Source organism: Typopeltis vanoorti, chromosome 7 (assembly GCF_054136105.1).
Source record: "Typopeltis vanoorti isolate ZY-2024b chromosome 7, IOZ_Tvanoo_1.0, whole genome shotgun sequence".
NCBI lineage: Eukaryota > Metazoa > Arthropoda > Arachnida > Uropygi > Thelyphonidae > Typopeltis > Typopeltis vanoorti.
The window spans coordinates 127,392,168-127,412,533 of record NC_143555.1 but is presented as its reverse complement, the minus strand read 5'-3'; the positions used below and the strand labels follow the sequence as shown (position 1 = coordinate 127,412,533).

Genomic DNA, 20,366 nt, shown 5'->3' with positions numbered 1-20,366 from the left:
TTCCTTCACTGCCTCTTTAACTTCCTATGTCCACCAGGGAGTTCTGATTTTTTTATCCTTGCAGACAACATCTCCACATGCCTCTCTGGCAGAATCAATCAATGTTTTCTACAGAGTTTGCCACTGAATCTCCAAGGTTTGATTCCTGTTCTCAAACTCTTTCATTTATTCTTCAATAATCTTTGTGTATTTTAGTCTACAGTTCACATCTGAGAGCTGCTCAACTTTTATTCGCTTTAAAACTTTCTTACATGTTCTTCTTTTCAATATGAAATTCAATTTTATCCTGCTCAAGACTAAATAGTGATCTCTTCCAATTTCAAATCCTCTGTACACTCTGGTGTCCTGCACCAGGGAGAAAACATCACTATCAACAATAACACAGTCAATGAAACTTTTCTTATTCCTTGCCTCTTCTCTCCATGTGAATTTGTGCACATTTTTATGTTGGAATATGAAATTAGTAATAACCAGTCCATGTCCTGAGCAGAAATCCAACAGGTATTTGCCATTATTCTTAGCTTTGCTCTTTTCTCCAACTTTTCCCAAAATATTTTTGTATGTCTGACAATCATTTCCTACGCTACTATTTAGATCCCCAACCAGGACCAACTTTTCTTTTTTCATTGTGTCAGTTGCTTTTTTTGAAGCCACAAAAAATTCCTCCACTTCTACCTTAGTAGAACCTTCTGTGCGACCATAGGCACAAATAAGTCTCATTGTCCAGTTCCCCATTCTCATATTTGCCCACATTACTCTACTTGAGACTGACTGCCATTCAAGAAGATTAGCCTCGTATTTTGTGTTGAATATTATGGCTACTCCTTCTTTTCCTTGATTGTCATTGCCTGAATATAATATTTTGTATTTATTGCTCAAAAAGATCTCACCATTTTTTGTCTTTTTTGTTTCAGTCACCCCTATTATGTCGATCTGGTACTTATCTAATTGCTCAGCTAGCTCCATTTCTTTGCCATTCAGGCTTCTTATGTTGATATAGTACCGATCTTTAACTCTGATGTTGAGTTGGGGTTTGTTTTCAGATTTGTTCCAGTAGCTGACTTTTCGTTGTTCGCCCTGGTTCCCTGGCGAAAACAACGGGGGCCTTGTTTAACCAGGCGACGCCCCAGCCGGCATGAAATTTTGTCATGTTGTACCATCATTTTTTATTTTGGTTTAACCAATAAGAATAAAATTTGGTTGGCTAAATCCCAAGTTGCCTTTAACACCTTTAACATAAGGAATGGTAACGTGATAAACTACGTCTTGTTTAACTGATGAAGCCCTATACTTGTTAATGAACCTGTTGATGTAACACTCGGTGAAGCCATTACCCAAGAATTTCTGAAAGAACAGCTGACTTTAGCCTACTTGGTGTTTATCAAATTCCATAGCTATTGTTGGTTATACTCCAACAAAACTGTAGATCTTACACTGTTCATCATGGTAAACAGCTCAATATGTTAAATTCTGCACATAGTCTAGACTTGCAGAACATGCCATCTCCATTGAACATAGATCTAGTCATCTGAAATAACACTGAATTCCTTCACAAAAGCAATTCTCTCTTAGAACATTTATACAAAGAAAGTTATAACACCTTGCATCACCAATCACATTTGAACAGAAATTATAGACCTGAAGTTATCCCTGTTGTATATAATAATTCTTCCATGTCATGAATATTCAATAGTGTTTTCTCTTTTTTTTGTTTAAACAATATCTCTTGTTTTAAAATTATGTTAGGACCTTTATGTATTTTACACCATGGCCCTCTGTTACTTGCAGGTAGCTCACGTGTTTTCATTGTTGAGCATGCAATTTCATTTGTGTTAATACAATTAACACAAAAAAACAAGGGATAAGTAATACTATTTATTTAAGGCCATATTTATTTAGCCTTAAATAAATAGTACTGCATATAACACGGTACTTATACAATGCAGTTTCGATATAACACGATCTACAAATTGTAGTAACCCTTTATCTTTTCATATATTTTTCACCACGCGAGTTAAAAATCAAATTTTATCTTCGTTAAATTTGTGTCTGCCTGTATCACGCACGTAGTTATAAGTAGTGAATTTATATTAGGGGAAAATACCTTTAGCACGCATGTATGTCAATTGTTTACCGTATAAAGTGTTTATTGTTGAAAATTGTCATTTTTCTGCCAGGAGAGTGCATTAAAAATCATAAATGTGTTAATTCAAGCTGAGCACTTTATCTTCTGGTGAGTTACATACAATACGTAATGCTTTTTTCTGTAAACATTTTATTTTTATAGTAATGGCCACTTAAGGGGCTTTTGCAATATGGTTGAAAATGAAATTAGTGAATTAATTGATGGGAAAATAGATTTAAATTAGGAGGAACTGGTACAATTAATATATGATGTCGAACCAAATGGCGGGGAAAGATTGGACTTGGCAAGAAAGTTAGGAATTTATTTTACAGATGATGATCTCTCAATGGAGCGCTCTGGAAAATTCACGAGACAATTGGATATTTGTTTAGCTCCATATTATGAACTTAATAAAAAAAAAATGCAGCATAGCGGTAAGCAAGGTCTTATTACCGATTCTTGATAACTAAACAAGCTGAAGCATGCAATGAGAATTATACAAATGATGTCCAAGAAATTTCAAGTGATGACGACATCCGGCCACTCATAAATAAAGAACATCTACGAAATGTTCGCTTTGAAGACAGTAATGACGATTAAAATATGCACTTTATTTTATTTTGCCTAAAACATTTATGCATTATGTGCGATGAAGTTTACATACAATTTATAATTTTGTTTTATAATTTTATACTATGTATTTGTTTCATAGTTTATATGTTTTCTTAACTTACATGAATTACCTGAATTAAATAAAAAATTTTTTGCTGGATATGTCATTGTTGTTTATATAATTTAAAAAAAAAATGTCAGAACACAACTCTACTTTTTCTATGTGATCTGAGTCTCGCATAGCGATTTATATAACACCGCATTTCTGTGGAACCTAACATCCGCGTTATACGAGGGTTACCTGTAGTATTACTTAACCCTTGTATTTCTTCATGCTAATTTAAAGAAATCCCTCATTGCACAAGTATCTCTTAAACAAGTCAATATTTAAACTTGGTCACCAAGGCTTCATGGGCACAAAAAAATACTAAATATGTGTATGTAGGCACACCAGCAAGAAAGCAAACAGAATGATTTCAAAAGTCTGGCTTCTACAGTCCTAACTGGTGTCCTCTATAGGGATCAAATTTGTTCAGGTTTAGACAATGTTGTAGTACAGTGGTGGAAACCAGGAGCCAGGGCTCCTGGTTACAGGGCATAACCTGTACACCCACACTGTGCGGGCATACAGGTTGTGCCCTGTACAAAGGCACCTGATCAGGAGGGGTGTCATTTCAAAATGATAAATAATAGTAAATTTTTATATAATGCTTTTATTAATGAAATAAAACTTTACTTCATTCATAGATTGCATGACTTAAAATAAACAGTAAAGCAATAAAAAATGAACAGTAAATTCTACAACCCGATTAGCTGCTTTGCTTTAATGTACTGCTTCATGAGTGGTGCAGCAAAGCAGGTTTGAACATGTTCACTGCATTGATATGTGATCAGCACACTCTGCATTCTCAGAAACAACTTTTGTTTTGACTATTTCCAATAATGCAGATAATGCCACTGCAATGGGTGTAATGGCGAGCTAAATTTTGTTTTAATTTGCCAATTCTATTTTATGGGAGCACTGAAATATAACTTTGAACAAAGGTGCTTCTCACCCATGGGGTGGCACTACCAGGAGCAGTCTCTCTCTAATATCTGTTTCTGTATAAGAAGGAACTGAAGAAGGAAACAAATGTCATTGGATAAACATCATCTATCTAAAACTTTTAAGAAAATTATGGAAGTATCCTGCAAATATAAATACAACTCATTGTTAATTATGGTACTCAGTGAAAAAAGTTGTAAAAATTCTTTATTCAATAATACTTACTTTTCTCATATCCTGATGAAACCTCCTGAGAACATCTCCTACTCCACTGCAACAAATAAAATGAAATTCAATTATCTGCTGTAATGTATTTCAACTAGTATTTTTTTTTTTTTTTATCCATTATATCAGCAATGTGATATTAAGTTTTCAGTCCACTGGTTGCCTGAAAAAAAAGATTAATTATATACCAATTAGGAAAAATGTTAATTTTGGTGGTTAGGGGAAAAAAAATTAAAACATAATCCACAATTCAAAAGAATAATAAGTGATTCAAGAAAATATTTAATAAAGAAGCATTCAAATGATTCAATAAATAGATCCAGGATTCGTCAATACAGACAGTTATTTAAAAAATATTCTTCAGTGGCCTCCAGTTCATTTTTCTTAGAACTACAGTAAAATCTTATTACAGCAAACCTACAGGGTGAAAAGAAATAATTGTTATTGTGGAAACTTGCTATAATTTCCTTTTTTTTTTTTTTTTTTTTTGTAGCACTGATGTTATGGTTCTTTGGTTGCAACTTTTCTGGGGTTTGTTATAGCAAGTGATTTCAAGATAACAATTCTTTCTATAGTGATAATTGATCATATAAGAGCTGAAGAAAACTAAATGAACAGAGATGGAATTAATAACAGGTTCATAGATGTTCACAAGTTCACAGTTAATGAGAACAGAAGACAAAAAAGTAAGCTTTCATCAAATTTGACTTAAGAGATAATTAAACAATGCAGCTGAAAACTTATAAAACAAATAATGAAATTAATTGTTGGTTTGATGGCTAACAAAAAAAAAAGAAAAAAAATAGCAATTATGATACTGCATTATGAAAAACAAAATCCACTAACATCTTTTTATTCCCCTATAGGGAGTAAGTCAGGCTGTTTTAGCCCTATATAACTTTTAGAAACTGAAGATGCAGTTCAATCTCCACCAGTAACCAATAAGATGGCCCAAGAATGTACACGGCATCCAGTGAAGAGAGGCAGCTAACAAGCACAGCCATCTCATGGTCCCTAATCCTAACACTATATTTATTGTCTGAAATAGTGTGTTCTAAAATCAATTTTCTTGAGTTTACAGAATGAAAAACCAAAATCAAAATCTTAATTTAATAACTGAAATGTTAATTTAATAAGAATATAGTCCAGGTAACAAAAACATGTATTACCTCTTTACATGCTGAAATTCTATTTACTTTTGATGCACTTCTCCAAACTGATGAAATGAATGAAACATGAAACATAACTCTTGCATTAAGACTGACAAATTTTACATCAAATCTGAAAGGAAACATTGAAAAAAACATTTTTTTTTTAATCTGTAAAAGTTATATACACATCTATTTCCATGAATCTGTCTTATGAGTCTCAAAGCTACAGTTATTTGATTTAAATAAAATCAGTGAGACTGAAATGGGCAGGATACGGAAGGCTGTCATATCTCCTGAGAAAGGAAGAGTGGCATAATCCTCCTTATTATCAAATAATTTACTGATACTATTAAAGCTAAGAAATCATACACTGATTTTTCCTACTCATTTCAACTACTGATACCAAGGAATTTAAATTCAACTGAAAGTTTTTCTTTTGCATTTATAATTCTTCATTTCATTATGTAAGTAATGGCATAAATATACAGCTCATCCATCAGTGTGACCAATTAGAAATTACTGATATACAGTACAAGTCTAATTTTGAATTGCTATTGACTGACCAGATAATGTGCAATTTATGGCATGGTATGGAAAAATTTTCTGTACCTAACTAATATTCAATGATAAGCAAGCTAACATTATTATTACATGACATGTCTGAGGACTTATCGAGAGAGGGAGCTCTACACTTCGACTCTCCATCTCCACCATTTAATCTACCAACTGCACAAAACACCAAGACCATCATCGTTATCAACTTGTACACACAATGCCATCCACTACCCACCACAATTTTTTGTCTGTAAATTATGTGTGTTTTCATGGCCGGTTTGTCTATACGTGGGATGAAAAACCTGAGTTTTCAGGAGGAAAAAACTCTGCTACCTCCATATGAGATCAGCTAACTCATCTTCAATTGAGAAAAATGAGTTATAAAGAATCCTCTCATCATGACAAGAATTGAATTTAGGCTTTTTCCAATCAAAGGGCACAATGTACCATCATTTTTCCAATGCCGATGGGATGGTCATGGGGAGCAGTAGTGAAATAGAAAGCCAGTTTATTGGCTATTTACTGGATGGATAAACTGAAATTAAATACTTTTACCCCTACTTGCATGTATAATTATCAATACTTTCAGAAAACACACTGTATATCAAATTTTGTGTAAAAACAATTAAGCATTGCAGAAGACAGTTTAAAAAATGTGTGCATACACAAAAAAATAAGTAAATAAATGTCTCCAAACTCCCTTTCTATGAATTATTATTAAAAACGAAATAAATAAAATAAAAACAATGTTTTACTTCATGCAATTAGCTTCAGAAGTAAATAGCAGATAACTGTAGAAATAAAATATCTGTAATTTTTAGAAGCTTTCGTTCACAAATATGGTATCTAATTCTGAAACTGCTTAGGGCAGCACTTTTCTCTTCTGGAAGCACTATTTTACCCTCCCTCAGAAAACCCACTTCAACATCTTCTCCCTGTTAAAAAAACTGCTGTAATCCACCAGTTCTTTTAATTTCTATTATATTACTCCTAAATGTCTCCAACTATTTAGCAACATTCTTGAATCATGTATTCTATTTTTGAAGTGAAGTCCATTAATAAAACTGCTAGTATTTAGGTTTTGCTAATCAGTAACCCCATCTTCTCCACATGCATTTTTCTGTCAGCAATACCAGAAATTAAAATTGCCTTTAAGTGCCATTATATAGACTGCAAGATGCTGTGCATTATTCACATCAAGTTGAAGAGAAAGGTATGTTCATAATAGCTATACAATTTTGATTGATATAATTGAATTTAAAAACTGATATAATGGCATTTAAAGGCAATTTTGATTTCTGTACTGCTGACAGAAAAATTTATGTGGAGAAGATTGGTGACTAGTTAATGTCAAGTGATGTAATGATTAGTAAAACCTAAACACTAGCAATGTAATATATTATATTTATAAATGCATTATTACAAAATTTATAAATGTTACATGTAATAATATTACATAAATATAGTAATATTTATTATATTAACATTAACAAATATTTATTTCAATCAAGCTAGATATCAAATTTAGATCAGGGCAATGTTTCTGGAAGGTGGGAGAAGATGTGTTATAATGCTCAATAATAGAGGGGGGGGGAGTCTAAAATTATTAGAACTCCCAGATGTTTTCAAATATAGACTAAAAGATAAACTGAAGTCATGTAATCTGCAGAAATTGGCTGATAGAAGGTGAAGGGTAATATGATTGGGATGTTTAAGCTCTTGAGAGATTTTTCAGAGTGGAAAAATAAGGAAGGGACAATCCCTGGAAATTGCACAATGAAGTGGTGAATAAGAGGGGGAGAAGTATTTTTTTTACATAGAGTGATGGGTGAGTGGAATGCATTGCTAGAGCATGTTGTAAATGAGTTTAAGCTTCATTATGATATATATATGTTATAGGCAGGAGAGATTTTCTGTAAGTCTGTGGACCTTTGTAATATACTTATTTCACACTGTAATGCAATATAATGTATATTTCTTATATATTTTTAATTGTTAATGGCATAAACTAAACCTCTTTCTCTCGATGAGTCTTTGATTCCAGGAGAGTTGATGTAATAATAATAATAATATAATCCATGAACATAAAAATTTTCCTATGGGACAACACTCAATGTATGAATGTCTAATTTTCTTTAAAAAAATACAGAATTAAAAACAGATAAGCAGTGGTCTATTGTGCGATCAGTTTAATTTGCCTCTTGAGTAGAATTTAATTTTTCATGAATTTTCAAGTCTCGGCTTTCAACTCTTGATTTGACATTAAAGATTGAATACTAGCAGGCAATAATCTCTGACTAAAACAATGTACTTTGATACCCAATAAAAACACCTACTGATAACATTTATAATAAAGAAATTAATCATACAGCAACATACACAAATGTTGAAATGTATATAAATATCAATCTCCTTTTCCCTAAACATGTTTCCTACCCACTCTGTTTCCCCAAACAAGTTACTTGTATACTAAATACCTGTTTGGGAGAGTTGCTTCATCTTCTTGGCTTCCCATATTAGGCAATTGTTTGCCTGTAATGTTTTCAAGGGTTTAAAAAGTTTTCTGCCCATCTCTTCCTGGGTCATCCTCTTGATCGGAATCCCTTTGGTTTATATTTCCAAGCAATATTTGGTCATCTGTCCTCATTCAATTTTTCTACGTGGTTTTTCCAGTTCTTTCTATAGTTCGTAATGTCTCCTGTTATGTTAATTATTGATAACTTTTTCTTATTTCTTCATTTCTTATCTTTATTCTTTTATGGCTGCAAGCAGTCTTAGGAATTTCATTTCTGCAGCTTCCACTTGTCTTTTATCTCATTCTTCCCAAGTTCATGTTTCACTGCAATATTTCAGAAAATTGGTTTGCTATTATTTTATATAGTTTTATTTGGGTTGTTCTAGACATCTGTTTATTGAAGTGTCTATTCAAAGTTCCAATGACTGCGAATCTTTACTTTTCATATGCAATGTCGATTTCTTCATTGGGCTTATGTAATTTCCTAGATATTTAAATTTGTTCACTTGTTCTATTACTTGTTGTGGATGACTAGTTTGCATCTTTTAATTTCTTTACCTTGAAATGCTATTGATTTCGTTTTATTTATTGAGATTTTCATATCATACTGTTCTATTGTTTTGTTCAATGCATGTAGATTTTTCTGTAATTGGTCTTCATTTTCAGCAAAAATAACTTGATCGTCAGCAAAAAAAAGGTTGGTTAATTCTTTATTTCCTATTTTAATTCCTAATTTTGTTTTTCCTCCATTCTCTTGAAATTTTTTTCATATATATATATATATATATATATATATATATATATATTGAAGAATATTGGTGATAATCCACTTCCTTGAATGAGAAGTCTATTGGTTTTAATTTTTTTGGTTGTTTCATCATTCATTTTAATTTTAATATAGCTTTTTTCCATTATATTTGCTATTGCTTTTGTGGTTTGAGCTGGAGCTTTCATTTCATACAGTATATTGATTAATTTTGTTCTGTTGATTTGATTGTATGCTTTCTCATAATCTATGATGGCCATATATGTTGGCAGGTTAAATTCTATTCTTTTTTCTATAATTTGTGAGTGTAAATGTGGGATTTGTGCAGATCTTCCTTTTCTAAAGCTGCATTGTTCTTCTGCAATAATTTCCTTGGCCCATGGTGTTAATTTACTTTTAATTATATCTAGATATATTTTGTAGCATGTATTTAATAAGGATATTCCTCTGTAGTTTCTGCAGTCCTTTCTGTTTCCTTTTTTGAATATGTTTAAGACCTATTGCCATCCCACAAGAATGGAAGATGTTTCCTTCTTCCCATATTCTGTTCAGGAATTTAATTAATCATAATTGACATGGTTCAGAGCTGTATTTGTATAGTTCTGAATTTATTCCATTTTGTCCTATAACTTTTCTATTTTTTAGTTTTTTCAGTATTTTCTTTAGACCATTTACTGTATTGGTTCTTCGTTTGTTTCTTGACTTATTACTTGTTTTATTTCAATTTGATTATTATTGTTTGGAAGCTGGGATAGTGATTGGTCCATTGTTTTGTTGAGGGGCCTTGTAATTGTAATTATCCTTAGTTTCTTGAGTCATTTTTTTTTACGACTCTTTAGTTGCGGTCCATTTGTCATGCTCTAATCTTGATACAAATTTCCTAAGTTATTTCATAACTTTCCCAAATAATAAACGGACAAATAATACATACCATCTCAACAAACTCTTTCCACTTCGAATACAATTAGCGAAAATCGGCATCGTTACACCATACGTGAACATTGCAGCGACGTTCAGGTATAAACACCAGCTACATTAAACACTTTCAGTACTGTCTTCTGTAGAAACACTGTTGTTTATTATAGTTTATACATTTCGGTATTACTCTAAACAAGAAAAGGAAAACCCTGCGATTAAAAAAAAAAAAAAAAAAATCCAATGATATACTTATGCAAATAGCAATAAACAAATTCGATTATAAACTTACTAAGAATGAATTGCCAACATATAACACCAGATGGCATTTTACTTGATATTCTAGAATAAATAGAAGAACACGACGAAGAATCTAGACATAAATCTAAGGCATTACGCTAATAAGTAATAACAATGAAAAAACCGTTAGATAATTTTTTAATAAATACAGAATTTTCAGTAATGTATTTTTAATAAACGCATTTTCAATCAGTACTAAGTTTTGTCTGTTGCCAACTAGCTTTGACCATAAAACCACATCGAAAATGATGAAACAAGACCGAAAATTATTAAAAAACAAACAAAGATTTATAATTGTTTTCAAAAATCTTCACAGCATATCTGAATACGGAAGGTCATAAGTGTTTGAAGATGTTGCTGTTTCAGTAAGTCGTTGGACAGGGAAACTAGAATTGATAAGGTTCAGAGTAGGACCGAGAAGCTTATGTAGGGAATGTGTGTTTGGTGATCCTTTATCGCGGAATAATTTGGAGAATAGAGCGGATAAAAATCGGTATGAGGTTATTGTGAATACTGAAACTAGTAAAATGTACATCAATTGTAAAGGTGGTATAAAAACTAAAGGGTATCTACAGTTTTTGAATATTAATACAAGAAGCATTCGAAATAAGAGGGGCATTTTCGGCATTAGTCAGTGCAATCTCGCCAAAAGTTATAGGTATAGTGAAACTTGGATGACATCAGAATATGTAATTACTGGAATTCAATGTGATGGGTACAATATTTTCAGGGAAGATAGAGAAGATGGAACAGGGGTGGAGGGTCTATAGCTCATGATAGCTATAGAGTTGCAGCAAAAAAAGTAGAATATCAAGAAGATAGAACCATTCACTTCACACGTTTAGACGTGTGAAGTGAATGGTTGTTCATTTAAGGAGATCTGGGTGAAGTGGCCAAATATACAGTTAGTCGCTGTCTTGGGCAGGGGAATACAAGGGATGATGTAGAAGACATGTATCAGCAAATTAGTGCAATGAATGCTTGAGTAATTATTACAGATGATTTTAACTCCGGTGATATCGACTGGAAAAAGGAAAGATCACGTGGCAAAAAGGAAATTGAATTTATACACCTTCTAAGAGGTAATTACTTGAAACCGCATATAACTGAAAATGCACGTGGCGTGAATGCTGAATCAGGTCATAGGTTCAGAAAAAGTATGCATGAGTATGGTGTCCACGTTACGTCCGATGGATGAGAGTGATCACGCTATAGTGACTTGGGAGGTTGCAAAATTTGTGGAATTCTCTCTTAAGAAGGGGTATAAACGGAATTACAGGGTAGGTAATTATAACAAGCTTTGGAGGCAGCTTACAGCCGTCCCATGGCATAAGAGATTGCAATGGAAAGATGTTAGCAATGCATAGGATATAATCCACGGGTATTTGGGATATAATCCATGGGTATCTGAAGGAAGTAGAATCAGAATGTAATCTCATGGTCAGGAAGACAAATAAAGTAGGCGTTAGAAGGATGAATAATAGCATCAGGGCCTCCTTATCCATTGGGCTAAATGGGCTATAGCCCAGGTGCGCTTAAGAACGGAGTATGCTGAAATGTTTTTTGTTTTTTTTTTTAAATTAAATTAGAATTTTTTAAACTTTTTTCTATTGTGTATATTTTTAAAAATACAAACAAACTACCTTTATTATATTATAAATATTGTTGAAGTAAATAAAAATGTGCAACGTCGATATATTTTTAAATATTTTTTATTTATTTTTATTTATTTTTTGCAATTCAAGTTATTTAATTGCTCAATCCAATGTGATTAAGGCGCCAATTTTTTTTTTTTTTTTTTTTTTTTTTTTTTTTTTTTTTGAGGCCAGGGGACTCAAACTTCTTAAGACGCCCCTGAATAGCATTAGGTTTGATCTGCAAAATCGGAAAATATTATGAAAGATTTATAAGGAGAAAGGTGATAAGTATAGTCATGAGCAGTACAAAGCTCGGACTAGAAAAATCACCAGCATAGTAAGGAATTTTAAATCAGATTATGGAAAATCTTAGCCAAGCAGATCAAAGGAAATTCCAAAGAATTATTTAGCTACGTGGCAAGGAAAAATGGAAAATGACTATGGAAGAATAACCTTAGTGGGCACTGATGGTATCGAGGTCACTGATACCATCAGTGACCTCACTACTCTTGAAAAGTCACTTTTCAAGAGTCTATCACCCGAGTGAATATATCTGTCTTCTGTAGCAATAGCTGATATGAGATAATTGGTGACAAAGTTAATGAATCAGAGGTACTTAGGATTTTGCAGAATTTAAATACAAATACTATGGTAGGTTTGGATGGGATATCAGTTCGGTTATTATGTGAATACGTAAATGAACTGTCAATGCCTCTTACTTGACTATTTAACTGATGTTTGAGCTCTGGTAAGATCCCTAGGGAGTTGAAAGAAGATAAATAGTTCCATTGCATAAAGGAGGTTCTAAGATTGCACTAGAAAATCATAGACCAATCACCATCTCGGGAATAGCCGTAAAAGTATTGGGAAAGTGGATTCAAGACGGAATTCAGGAATGGGTGGATAAGAATATGTTACTCTACTGGGGCCAACATAGTTTTGTTAAAGGTCGGTCTTGACTTAGTAATTTATTAACTTTTTATAATAAAGTGACTGCTAAGTTGAACAAAGGGAATGACTACAGAATGATACTACTGGATTTTGTTAAGGAATTTGATAGGATACCCCATGGAATACTCTTATGCAAATTAGAACAAATCAGGATGGATATTAAACTGGTGATGTGGATAAGAGAATAGCTCATGGACAGATACCAAAAGGTACTGTATAGAGGAGAAGAGTCCAGGAAGAATTAGGTGATCAGTCGTGTGCCATGAGGCTTCATTGTTGTTTAATTCGTACATAAATGATAAAGGAAATGATTTGAAGGGAGATATTCAGTTGTTTGCTGATGATGCAAAGTTGGGTAACGCAATAATTAATCAAGCTGATGTAGCGAGATAAGCTAGCAATATGGGCAAAAGAAAATGGACATTGGTTCATTATGGAAAAGTATAATGTTATGCATTTTAGGATTAAAAGATTACAAGCTGTGTACCACATTGATGTGTGAGGAATCTTTATCTAATCTCTTTCGATGAAAGGTGAATTAGTCGTCTCATACGGAGGTAAGGGGTTTTTTTTCAGCCAGAAACTTGGATTTTTCATCTCCAAGAACAGGCTAACCGACCCCTTGAACACACACCCACATAGATTACAGTCATGAATATGTCCCAGCCATATGCCGGTCCCGAGTCTAGATAAAAGTGTGGGGGTTGGGAAAAGTAATGGTGAACTATTCCGTAAAAAATCTCACCAAGAACACTTTGTGGGTAATGCCTACAGAGTCACCTAGGGTCGGAAACGACTGAACTTCAGAAGGCATACTGCTAAAGTGTCCAAGATAGCTCATACGATTACTTACTTATTGAAGAACACACTAGCGTGCAGAAATAAAGAAGTTATTATTTCTCTTTATAAGGCGTTCATACATCCACATCTGGATTACTGTGCTCAGGTCTGGTCGCTTGGATTCCTTGAAGATAAAGAAGTGATAGAAAAGATTCAAAGGCCAGTGACCAAGTTGTTAAGTGGTGTAAAGAATGCTCCCTGCATTAATAGATTGAGAATTGGATTAATGAATTACAGAAATTGGTTGTTAGGTGGAGAGGAGATATGATAGAAACATTTAAGCTACTAAAAGATTTTTTATAAGATTGATGCAGTGGAAACATTTCAACAGTGAGATAGTGGTTGAAAAACAATAGGTTATCCCTGGAAATTAAGTAAGAGGGTGGTTAATGGTTAACAAGGGTATGGACTATATTTTTCGCTTGGAGAGTGGTGGATGAATAAATGAAATGCGTTGCCAGACTCAGTTGTAAGTGCTTCATCTGTCAATGAGATCAAGAAGAACTATAATAGATATTGTGTGGATAGTTGGGGTCTCCCACGATGAGTCCACTGAATCCATGGAGGTTCCCGTATAATAATAATAATAATACAGTAAAACCTCACTTAATGCGAATTCGATATGCGCGATTGAGTGAAATAGTACTATTTCCCGCTTGAAGCGAGTGATTAATCAGTTAACGCGATTTTTAACGTTATGTGAAATTTTTTGTCGCCAATCTGCAGTGAGCGGAAAAGCTGGACGTCATTAAGAGACATGAAAGTGGCGCTAGTAATACAATGACTGCACGAGACCAGGGATACAGCGAATTTACAGTTTAGACTATATTAAATAAGAACAAAGAATACAAAGAACAAGGAAAAGTTGCTACTGCTTCTTTAAGCATGCAGATCACCCGAAATAGAAGCCATTTAATGATCGAGATGGAACGTCTTCTATCACTCTGGATTGAGAATTGTAACCAAAAAAGAATACCTCTTAGTACATGGGGTATTCTTTATTGGAATATTCAGGCAAAAGCTCTCAATATGTTTACATCATTTGAAAGAGACCAAATTTAAAGAAGAATGTGGAAGCTTTACAACGCGTTTAGGATGGTTTAACTATACCAAGACTATACCAACTTTCTTAGCTGAAACAGAAGCATCTCAACCAGGATACAAAGATCGTCTTACGTTTTTATTAGGAGGCAATGCAGAAGGCGAATTTAAACTCAAGCCTATGTTAGTTTATTGCGCAAAATCCAAGATCTAACATTATTGAAGAAATCAGCACAATTAGAAAAGAACTTGGATTTAATGAACTGGATAATGAAGATGTGAATAGTTAAGTGAGAATGATCTCCTTCAACTAGAACAGCGTGCATATGAAGAAGAAGATAAGGAGTGAGAACAAGAAGAGAATGTTACGACTAAGAAACTAACTGCGATAGAACTTCAGCTAGTTTCCAATCACATTATATCTGCTGAGGAAATTTTGTTTGATGCTGATAATGATATGGAACGAAGCTTAAAAGTCCGCCTAAATCTTGATGTAGCGATCGCCAGCTATTGCAAATTGCATGACAAGATGAAAAATTCGAGCACGATTCAAACATCTTTAGTTAAGTAAAAAAAAAGTAGCTGAATCAAAAGTTTAGAATTTAAATAAAAATTTAAGCAATTGATTTTTATTAACTTTGATGATTTTATCGTCTAATATAGCTTATACTGTAATTTTTTCTAATTCACGCTAACTGATAGATGAATTATAACTATTCCTATTGTTTATCGTGTTCATTTAACGCGATTTCGCTTAGCGCGCATGAATTGATGGATTAATTAATCGAGTTAAGCGGGGTTTTCCTGTAATATTTCAAGCAATCATCAATATGTTTTTTTCCTGATATGTATCCTCAAGCGGTTTACAAGATGCAACGAGAAAACTACACTATTCAGCTTACATTTGTTATTTATATCCTGTACAATTTTCCTCCAAATTAGTCTGTCTGTCAGATTTCATATTTTGGTCTTCTGATGCACTTCTATCTGCATCATTCGACTTACATTCGACTTATATATATATATATATATATATATATATATATATATATATATATATATATATATATATATATATATATATATATATATATATATATAAGTCGAATATATATATATATATATATATATATATATATATATATATATATATATATATATATATATATATATATATATATATATATATATATATATATATATATAAGTCGAATTATATATATCGAACGGATATATATATATATATATATATATCCGTTTTTTTTTTACTTTTCCATTCCTATTATGTTTAAGTGATCATACCACATCAGATTAGTTTTTCTCATACGTGCCTGAATATCACCAATGACAAATTGCTAATAGCTTCATTTTAATCTGGTTCTGCCATTCATAACATGTGTTTACTCCCTTAATTTTTCTCTGATAACTGTGGTCTCTAGTCTGTTAGTCTTGAGACCACAGTTATCAGGTAAAAATCAAACTATTTTATTTCTGCCCCAACTCTCAGATCCAAAAAGTAGGTTTAAACACCTTATATACTGCTAGTTTAGTACAATATTTTTGCTAATTCTAATTTCACACTGGCTTAGAAGTAAATAATAAAACAAAATAAATCCTCTAACGCCTATTATTCCTCAAGTGAGTAAGTGGGGCCATTTAGTCCTAAATTTTTGAAGACTGGTACCATGCTAAACTCCACATGCCACTAAGACCTTGCCCAACGCTATCAACGATAATGAGAAAAGAAATGAGAAAAAGAGAGTGATAGAATATAAGATCAATGAATATACACAAGCAATACTATCTGCCAGTGGTGAAATTCATAGTTTGTTTATCGGTTTGGCCCCCTGGTATTCTATCAGTATATGGTTCATCCCCCCCGCATTGAATTAGTAGCTCTCGAACAGAGGTTGTTGGGTTGGTTTCCCAACAGCCTCGGTTCCTAACAATTATAACCTTGGAAACAACATAAAATGTGAATACATTTTGGTTTCAGTTATGTGTATAAATATAAATCTATTTTGTGCATTTCATGTTTTTGCTACCCTGGATGGACATAAGTTTCTAGTGTAAGGGCGATAATACTACTACTACTACTACTAATAATAATAATAATAATAGTAATTATTATTATTATTATTATTATTATTATTATACTTCCTTTTATTCCTCAAATGGAGTAGGTGAGGCTGTTCAAGGTCCTGAGTGACTTGAAAAATCTGTGACCAGCTAACACCACTCTTAATAGTTACTAATGTGTTTACACTGTCCTAATGCTATCAGTGATTTCATAAGCAACTTAGAGGAGATTACAGCAAACACCATCCACCCTTTAGTGGGCCTAATCCTAACATTTTATATTATTACCTGAAATGGTGTTTCGGTTAAAAACCAGGGTTTTCGAAGAAAAATCTTAATTTTCTGTGGAAATGGTTCCTAAGTAAATCATGTATCCCATAAAATGCGATTATCAGAATTTATGTCTTACGTTTTAGATCCTTTTTGTGTTATTATGATAATTATTATTTCGTGAAACAGATGTGTAATTTTGTGCTCTTAATAAACCAGTAATTTTAAGTAAAAATTCAAAATATAAAATTGTTAAAAAAGATTCCACAGAATATAAAATTAAGTAAAAATTCAAACTAAAAATTTATAGCAAAAGTTTCTATAATATTCCCTCCCCTTTGAGTTTAGAAATATCATTATCTGGATAAAATAAATGTGTTTTTACATAGTTATTTGCAAGGTTATTGAGAACCTCTTCAACTGGTAAACATTGATTGCTTCCACCAGTACCGTCGACAGGGTGTAGCATAGAGGCAGCCTGCCTCACGGAGCTGTTTAATAAGGGCGCTCATTCAGCCATATTGCGGTAGGCGCAGTCGCTACGCTAACAATTCCTGTTATCCTGTTAGCTTAGCAAGTGCGCAAAGAAGTTTTTCTAAGCTTAAACTGATTAAAAATTATTTACGAACAGCAGTGACCCAAGAAAGATTGGTTGGTCTAGCAACTATATCGATAGAGGAGGATATAGCTTATAATTTAGATTTAGAAGAGCTCATAAACAGTTTTATTGTGCGATATCCCAGTAGAACAAGCATTTAATTAATATTATTATGCACTCGTTATGCATTAATGTTTCTCTTGTAATAAAAACAAAAAAGCAATTGCTATTTTCTTATATTTTTGCCTTATAATCCATCAGGGTCGATATTTAATTGTTTACTTCAGGGCAAGATATACAATCTGGCGACGACCCTGGCTGCCACTGTAAAGACAGACTACCACTTGAAAGATTACGACCCAGGCAACATGGGCGTTACATGTTTGGTTTGGCAAAGGGTACTTGGAGGCCAAAGTCCGAGATGCAAATTAGTGCGGTGTGGTGGCATGTGCAGAAGCTAAAATAAATCGATCTGTACAACGGACACACAGGATCATAACTAAACAGATGCAGATGATATACCAGAAACAGGTTAGCTGAATTTTGATTTGAACGTACAAAAGGATATAACTAAAACATTTCATTGAGAAACTTTTCAAGAACCTCATGAGAGACAGATTATAAAAACTTTTAGTAATTATGAAAATTTCCTTGGATAAAACGATAACAGAGCTAAGAAGGACTGGAGACTGTCAGAGATATCAAAGATCAAATATACTATTATTTTAATGGCTAATATAGCCTACTTTCGTTTATACCAAATATAATAATCTAATTTTATGGCATACTAAACTTATTAAAGAAATTAATAACTTAGTGCGACACAATATTTTAAAATTAGAAATAAAAGCAACTAAATCTGGAATATCTTAAAATAAACCAACAGATAAAGATCATACCAGACAGAAGAACAGAAACATTAAGAAAAAGAAATAACGCATTACGGTGTAAATAAGGAAAGTGAGGAGAGCGAAACAGCCTACAGAATAATAGAACAAAACTCGGGTAATTCAAAAACTAGAAGACAATTATAATCAAGTTTACCAACAAGCGAATTAGAGACAAAAAAAAAAAAACGGAATGGCTAGATTACGATTATACTGTGATGCTTAATACTGAATTGCGGGAAAGGACGATATCCATCTGAGAAGATCTGACACGATAGTTCGGAGATTTCTATTTGCAAGCTTAAACAATAAAAATAATATCAGTTTTTTACGGCAGACTGATACAAAACTGGTCATGAGTTAAACAAGATCATCAAATCCTGAGGACAATATTCATCTTGGGAACCTATCTTACCTCCAAGAATTTTAGTCAACGCTTTATTCGGAAATTTACATCAGTCTCCTTGGTGCCAATATTTGAACTATTAAAAAGTACTAGCTAAACCTAAATGCCGAGCTTCACAATATTATGGATTCTACAGATATTTTAAGCCTAATTGAAAATGTTTGTTTGTACAGGTGAGAAACAAGTAACTACTCACCATGCTGAATAATAAGATATTCAGTCTGGATTAGCAATGGCATTCTTCTCTTAATCCAAAATAAAGGATGCAAAAAAAAGAAATGAATGAAATATTAAAAATATTTAATCCTAATGATTTAGAGATAGTCAATAGATTCAACAAACCTTTATTAATAATATTGCAAACAGAAAACAAAATTGATCCCGTTATCTCTTATGTGAGCAATATGGCGTTTCCTTTTCCATCAGTCACAATGAAAGAAATACTCAAAGAACAAACCAGTCCAGTGTTTGATGGAATCAGACCCGCTAATATAAAGAGCAACTTTAACCAGGGGCGGAGGATCCATGTTAACCATGTTAGCGAGGCTAACACCTTCGGAAACAAAAACGTGTGCTTGATATTGTATATTATATTTGAACTAATATATAAAATATTAAACCCTTTTCAGTACAATAACACATTCAAAGAACAGCGCTATGCTGCGATGAAAACAAGCCTTCAAAACCCATTAGCCATTTGTCTGAGATTAAAAGGCTTACAAGGCATCAAGTGTTCACTGACGTGAGCGGGCCTACTACTGGATATTGTAACAGAATATTATAATATGAGAAGAATGTGGGTACATATTAGAAGATTCATAAAGTAACTAATTTTCTAGACGAATTTTTTCTGAAGTCACAGGATGTAGAAACTAGAGGAGTGCGGAATGATTATCTTATGTAAGTTTTAAAAACACACGTTTGTATTTTTAACTGGCTACAAATACATTTAAGTGGTACTGTGTGTATGTTCCAGAAAACAGAATTGAGGCTAACACTGTTGAAGGCCGCTCCACTCAGGGCCGCCCCTAGGAATTTTGTCGCCCTATGCAGTAGCATATTTTGCTGCACCTTCCCCCTTATTTTTCGTATAGTTTATGCTAATTTTGTCGCCCCAAAAAAAATTTCCGTCCCGCGCAAATGCACGTCTTGCACTGTCGATAGAGCCGGCCCTGGCTCCGCTACTAAAGTAAACTAGTACTGTCCGACCACAGATGCGACACCCTCGACACTTCTGCGAATGGCAAAAGAAGGCGAATCCATTTCGATAACTAGGGTAATCAATGCGTTTCGTGGAATGAGTGTTTTTTATTATTATACGTTAATAGAAAATTCTAGTTTTTAAAGTGGTAACTATTTTGCTGGTACAACAGTTTTAAAATTTTACTTATAAAATATGTGATTTCGCGTATTGGTGACGAATTCGTACATCGCCAGAAGGAGAGAAA

At 33.1% G+C, this 20,366-nt stretch overlaps 1 protein-coding gene across 3 annotated transcripts in view; it reads right to left on the bottom strand.

Annotated features, from left to right (window-relative positions):
* LOC150105050 (single-stranded DNA-binding protein, mitochondrial-like) overlaps window positions 1–20,366 on the bottom strand; it is an 89,013-nt gene that overhangs the window by 51,642 nt on the left and 17,005 nt on the right. The window contains exons 1-3 of one of the 3 annotated variants that reach the window (XM_090396114.1): window positions 9,926–10,178; window positions 5,177–5,288; window positions 4,008–4,053 (exon numbers count right to left, since the gene is read on the bottom strand). In XM_090396114.1, coding sequence (XP_090252240.1) covers window positions 4,008–4,053; window positions 5,177–5,251 — 121 coding nt within the window. In that variant the 5' untranslated portion in view covers window positions 5,252–5,288; window positions 9,926–10,178. Of the gene's footprint in view, window positions 1–4,007; window positions 4,054–5,176; window positions 5,289–9,925; window positions 10,179–20,366 lie in introns of those variants that run through there. The other 2 variants (XM_090396115.1, XM_090396117.1) reach the window with 2 other exon arrangements.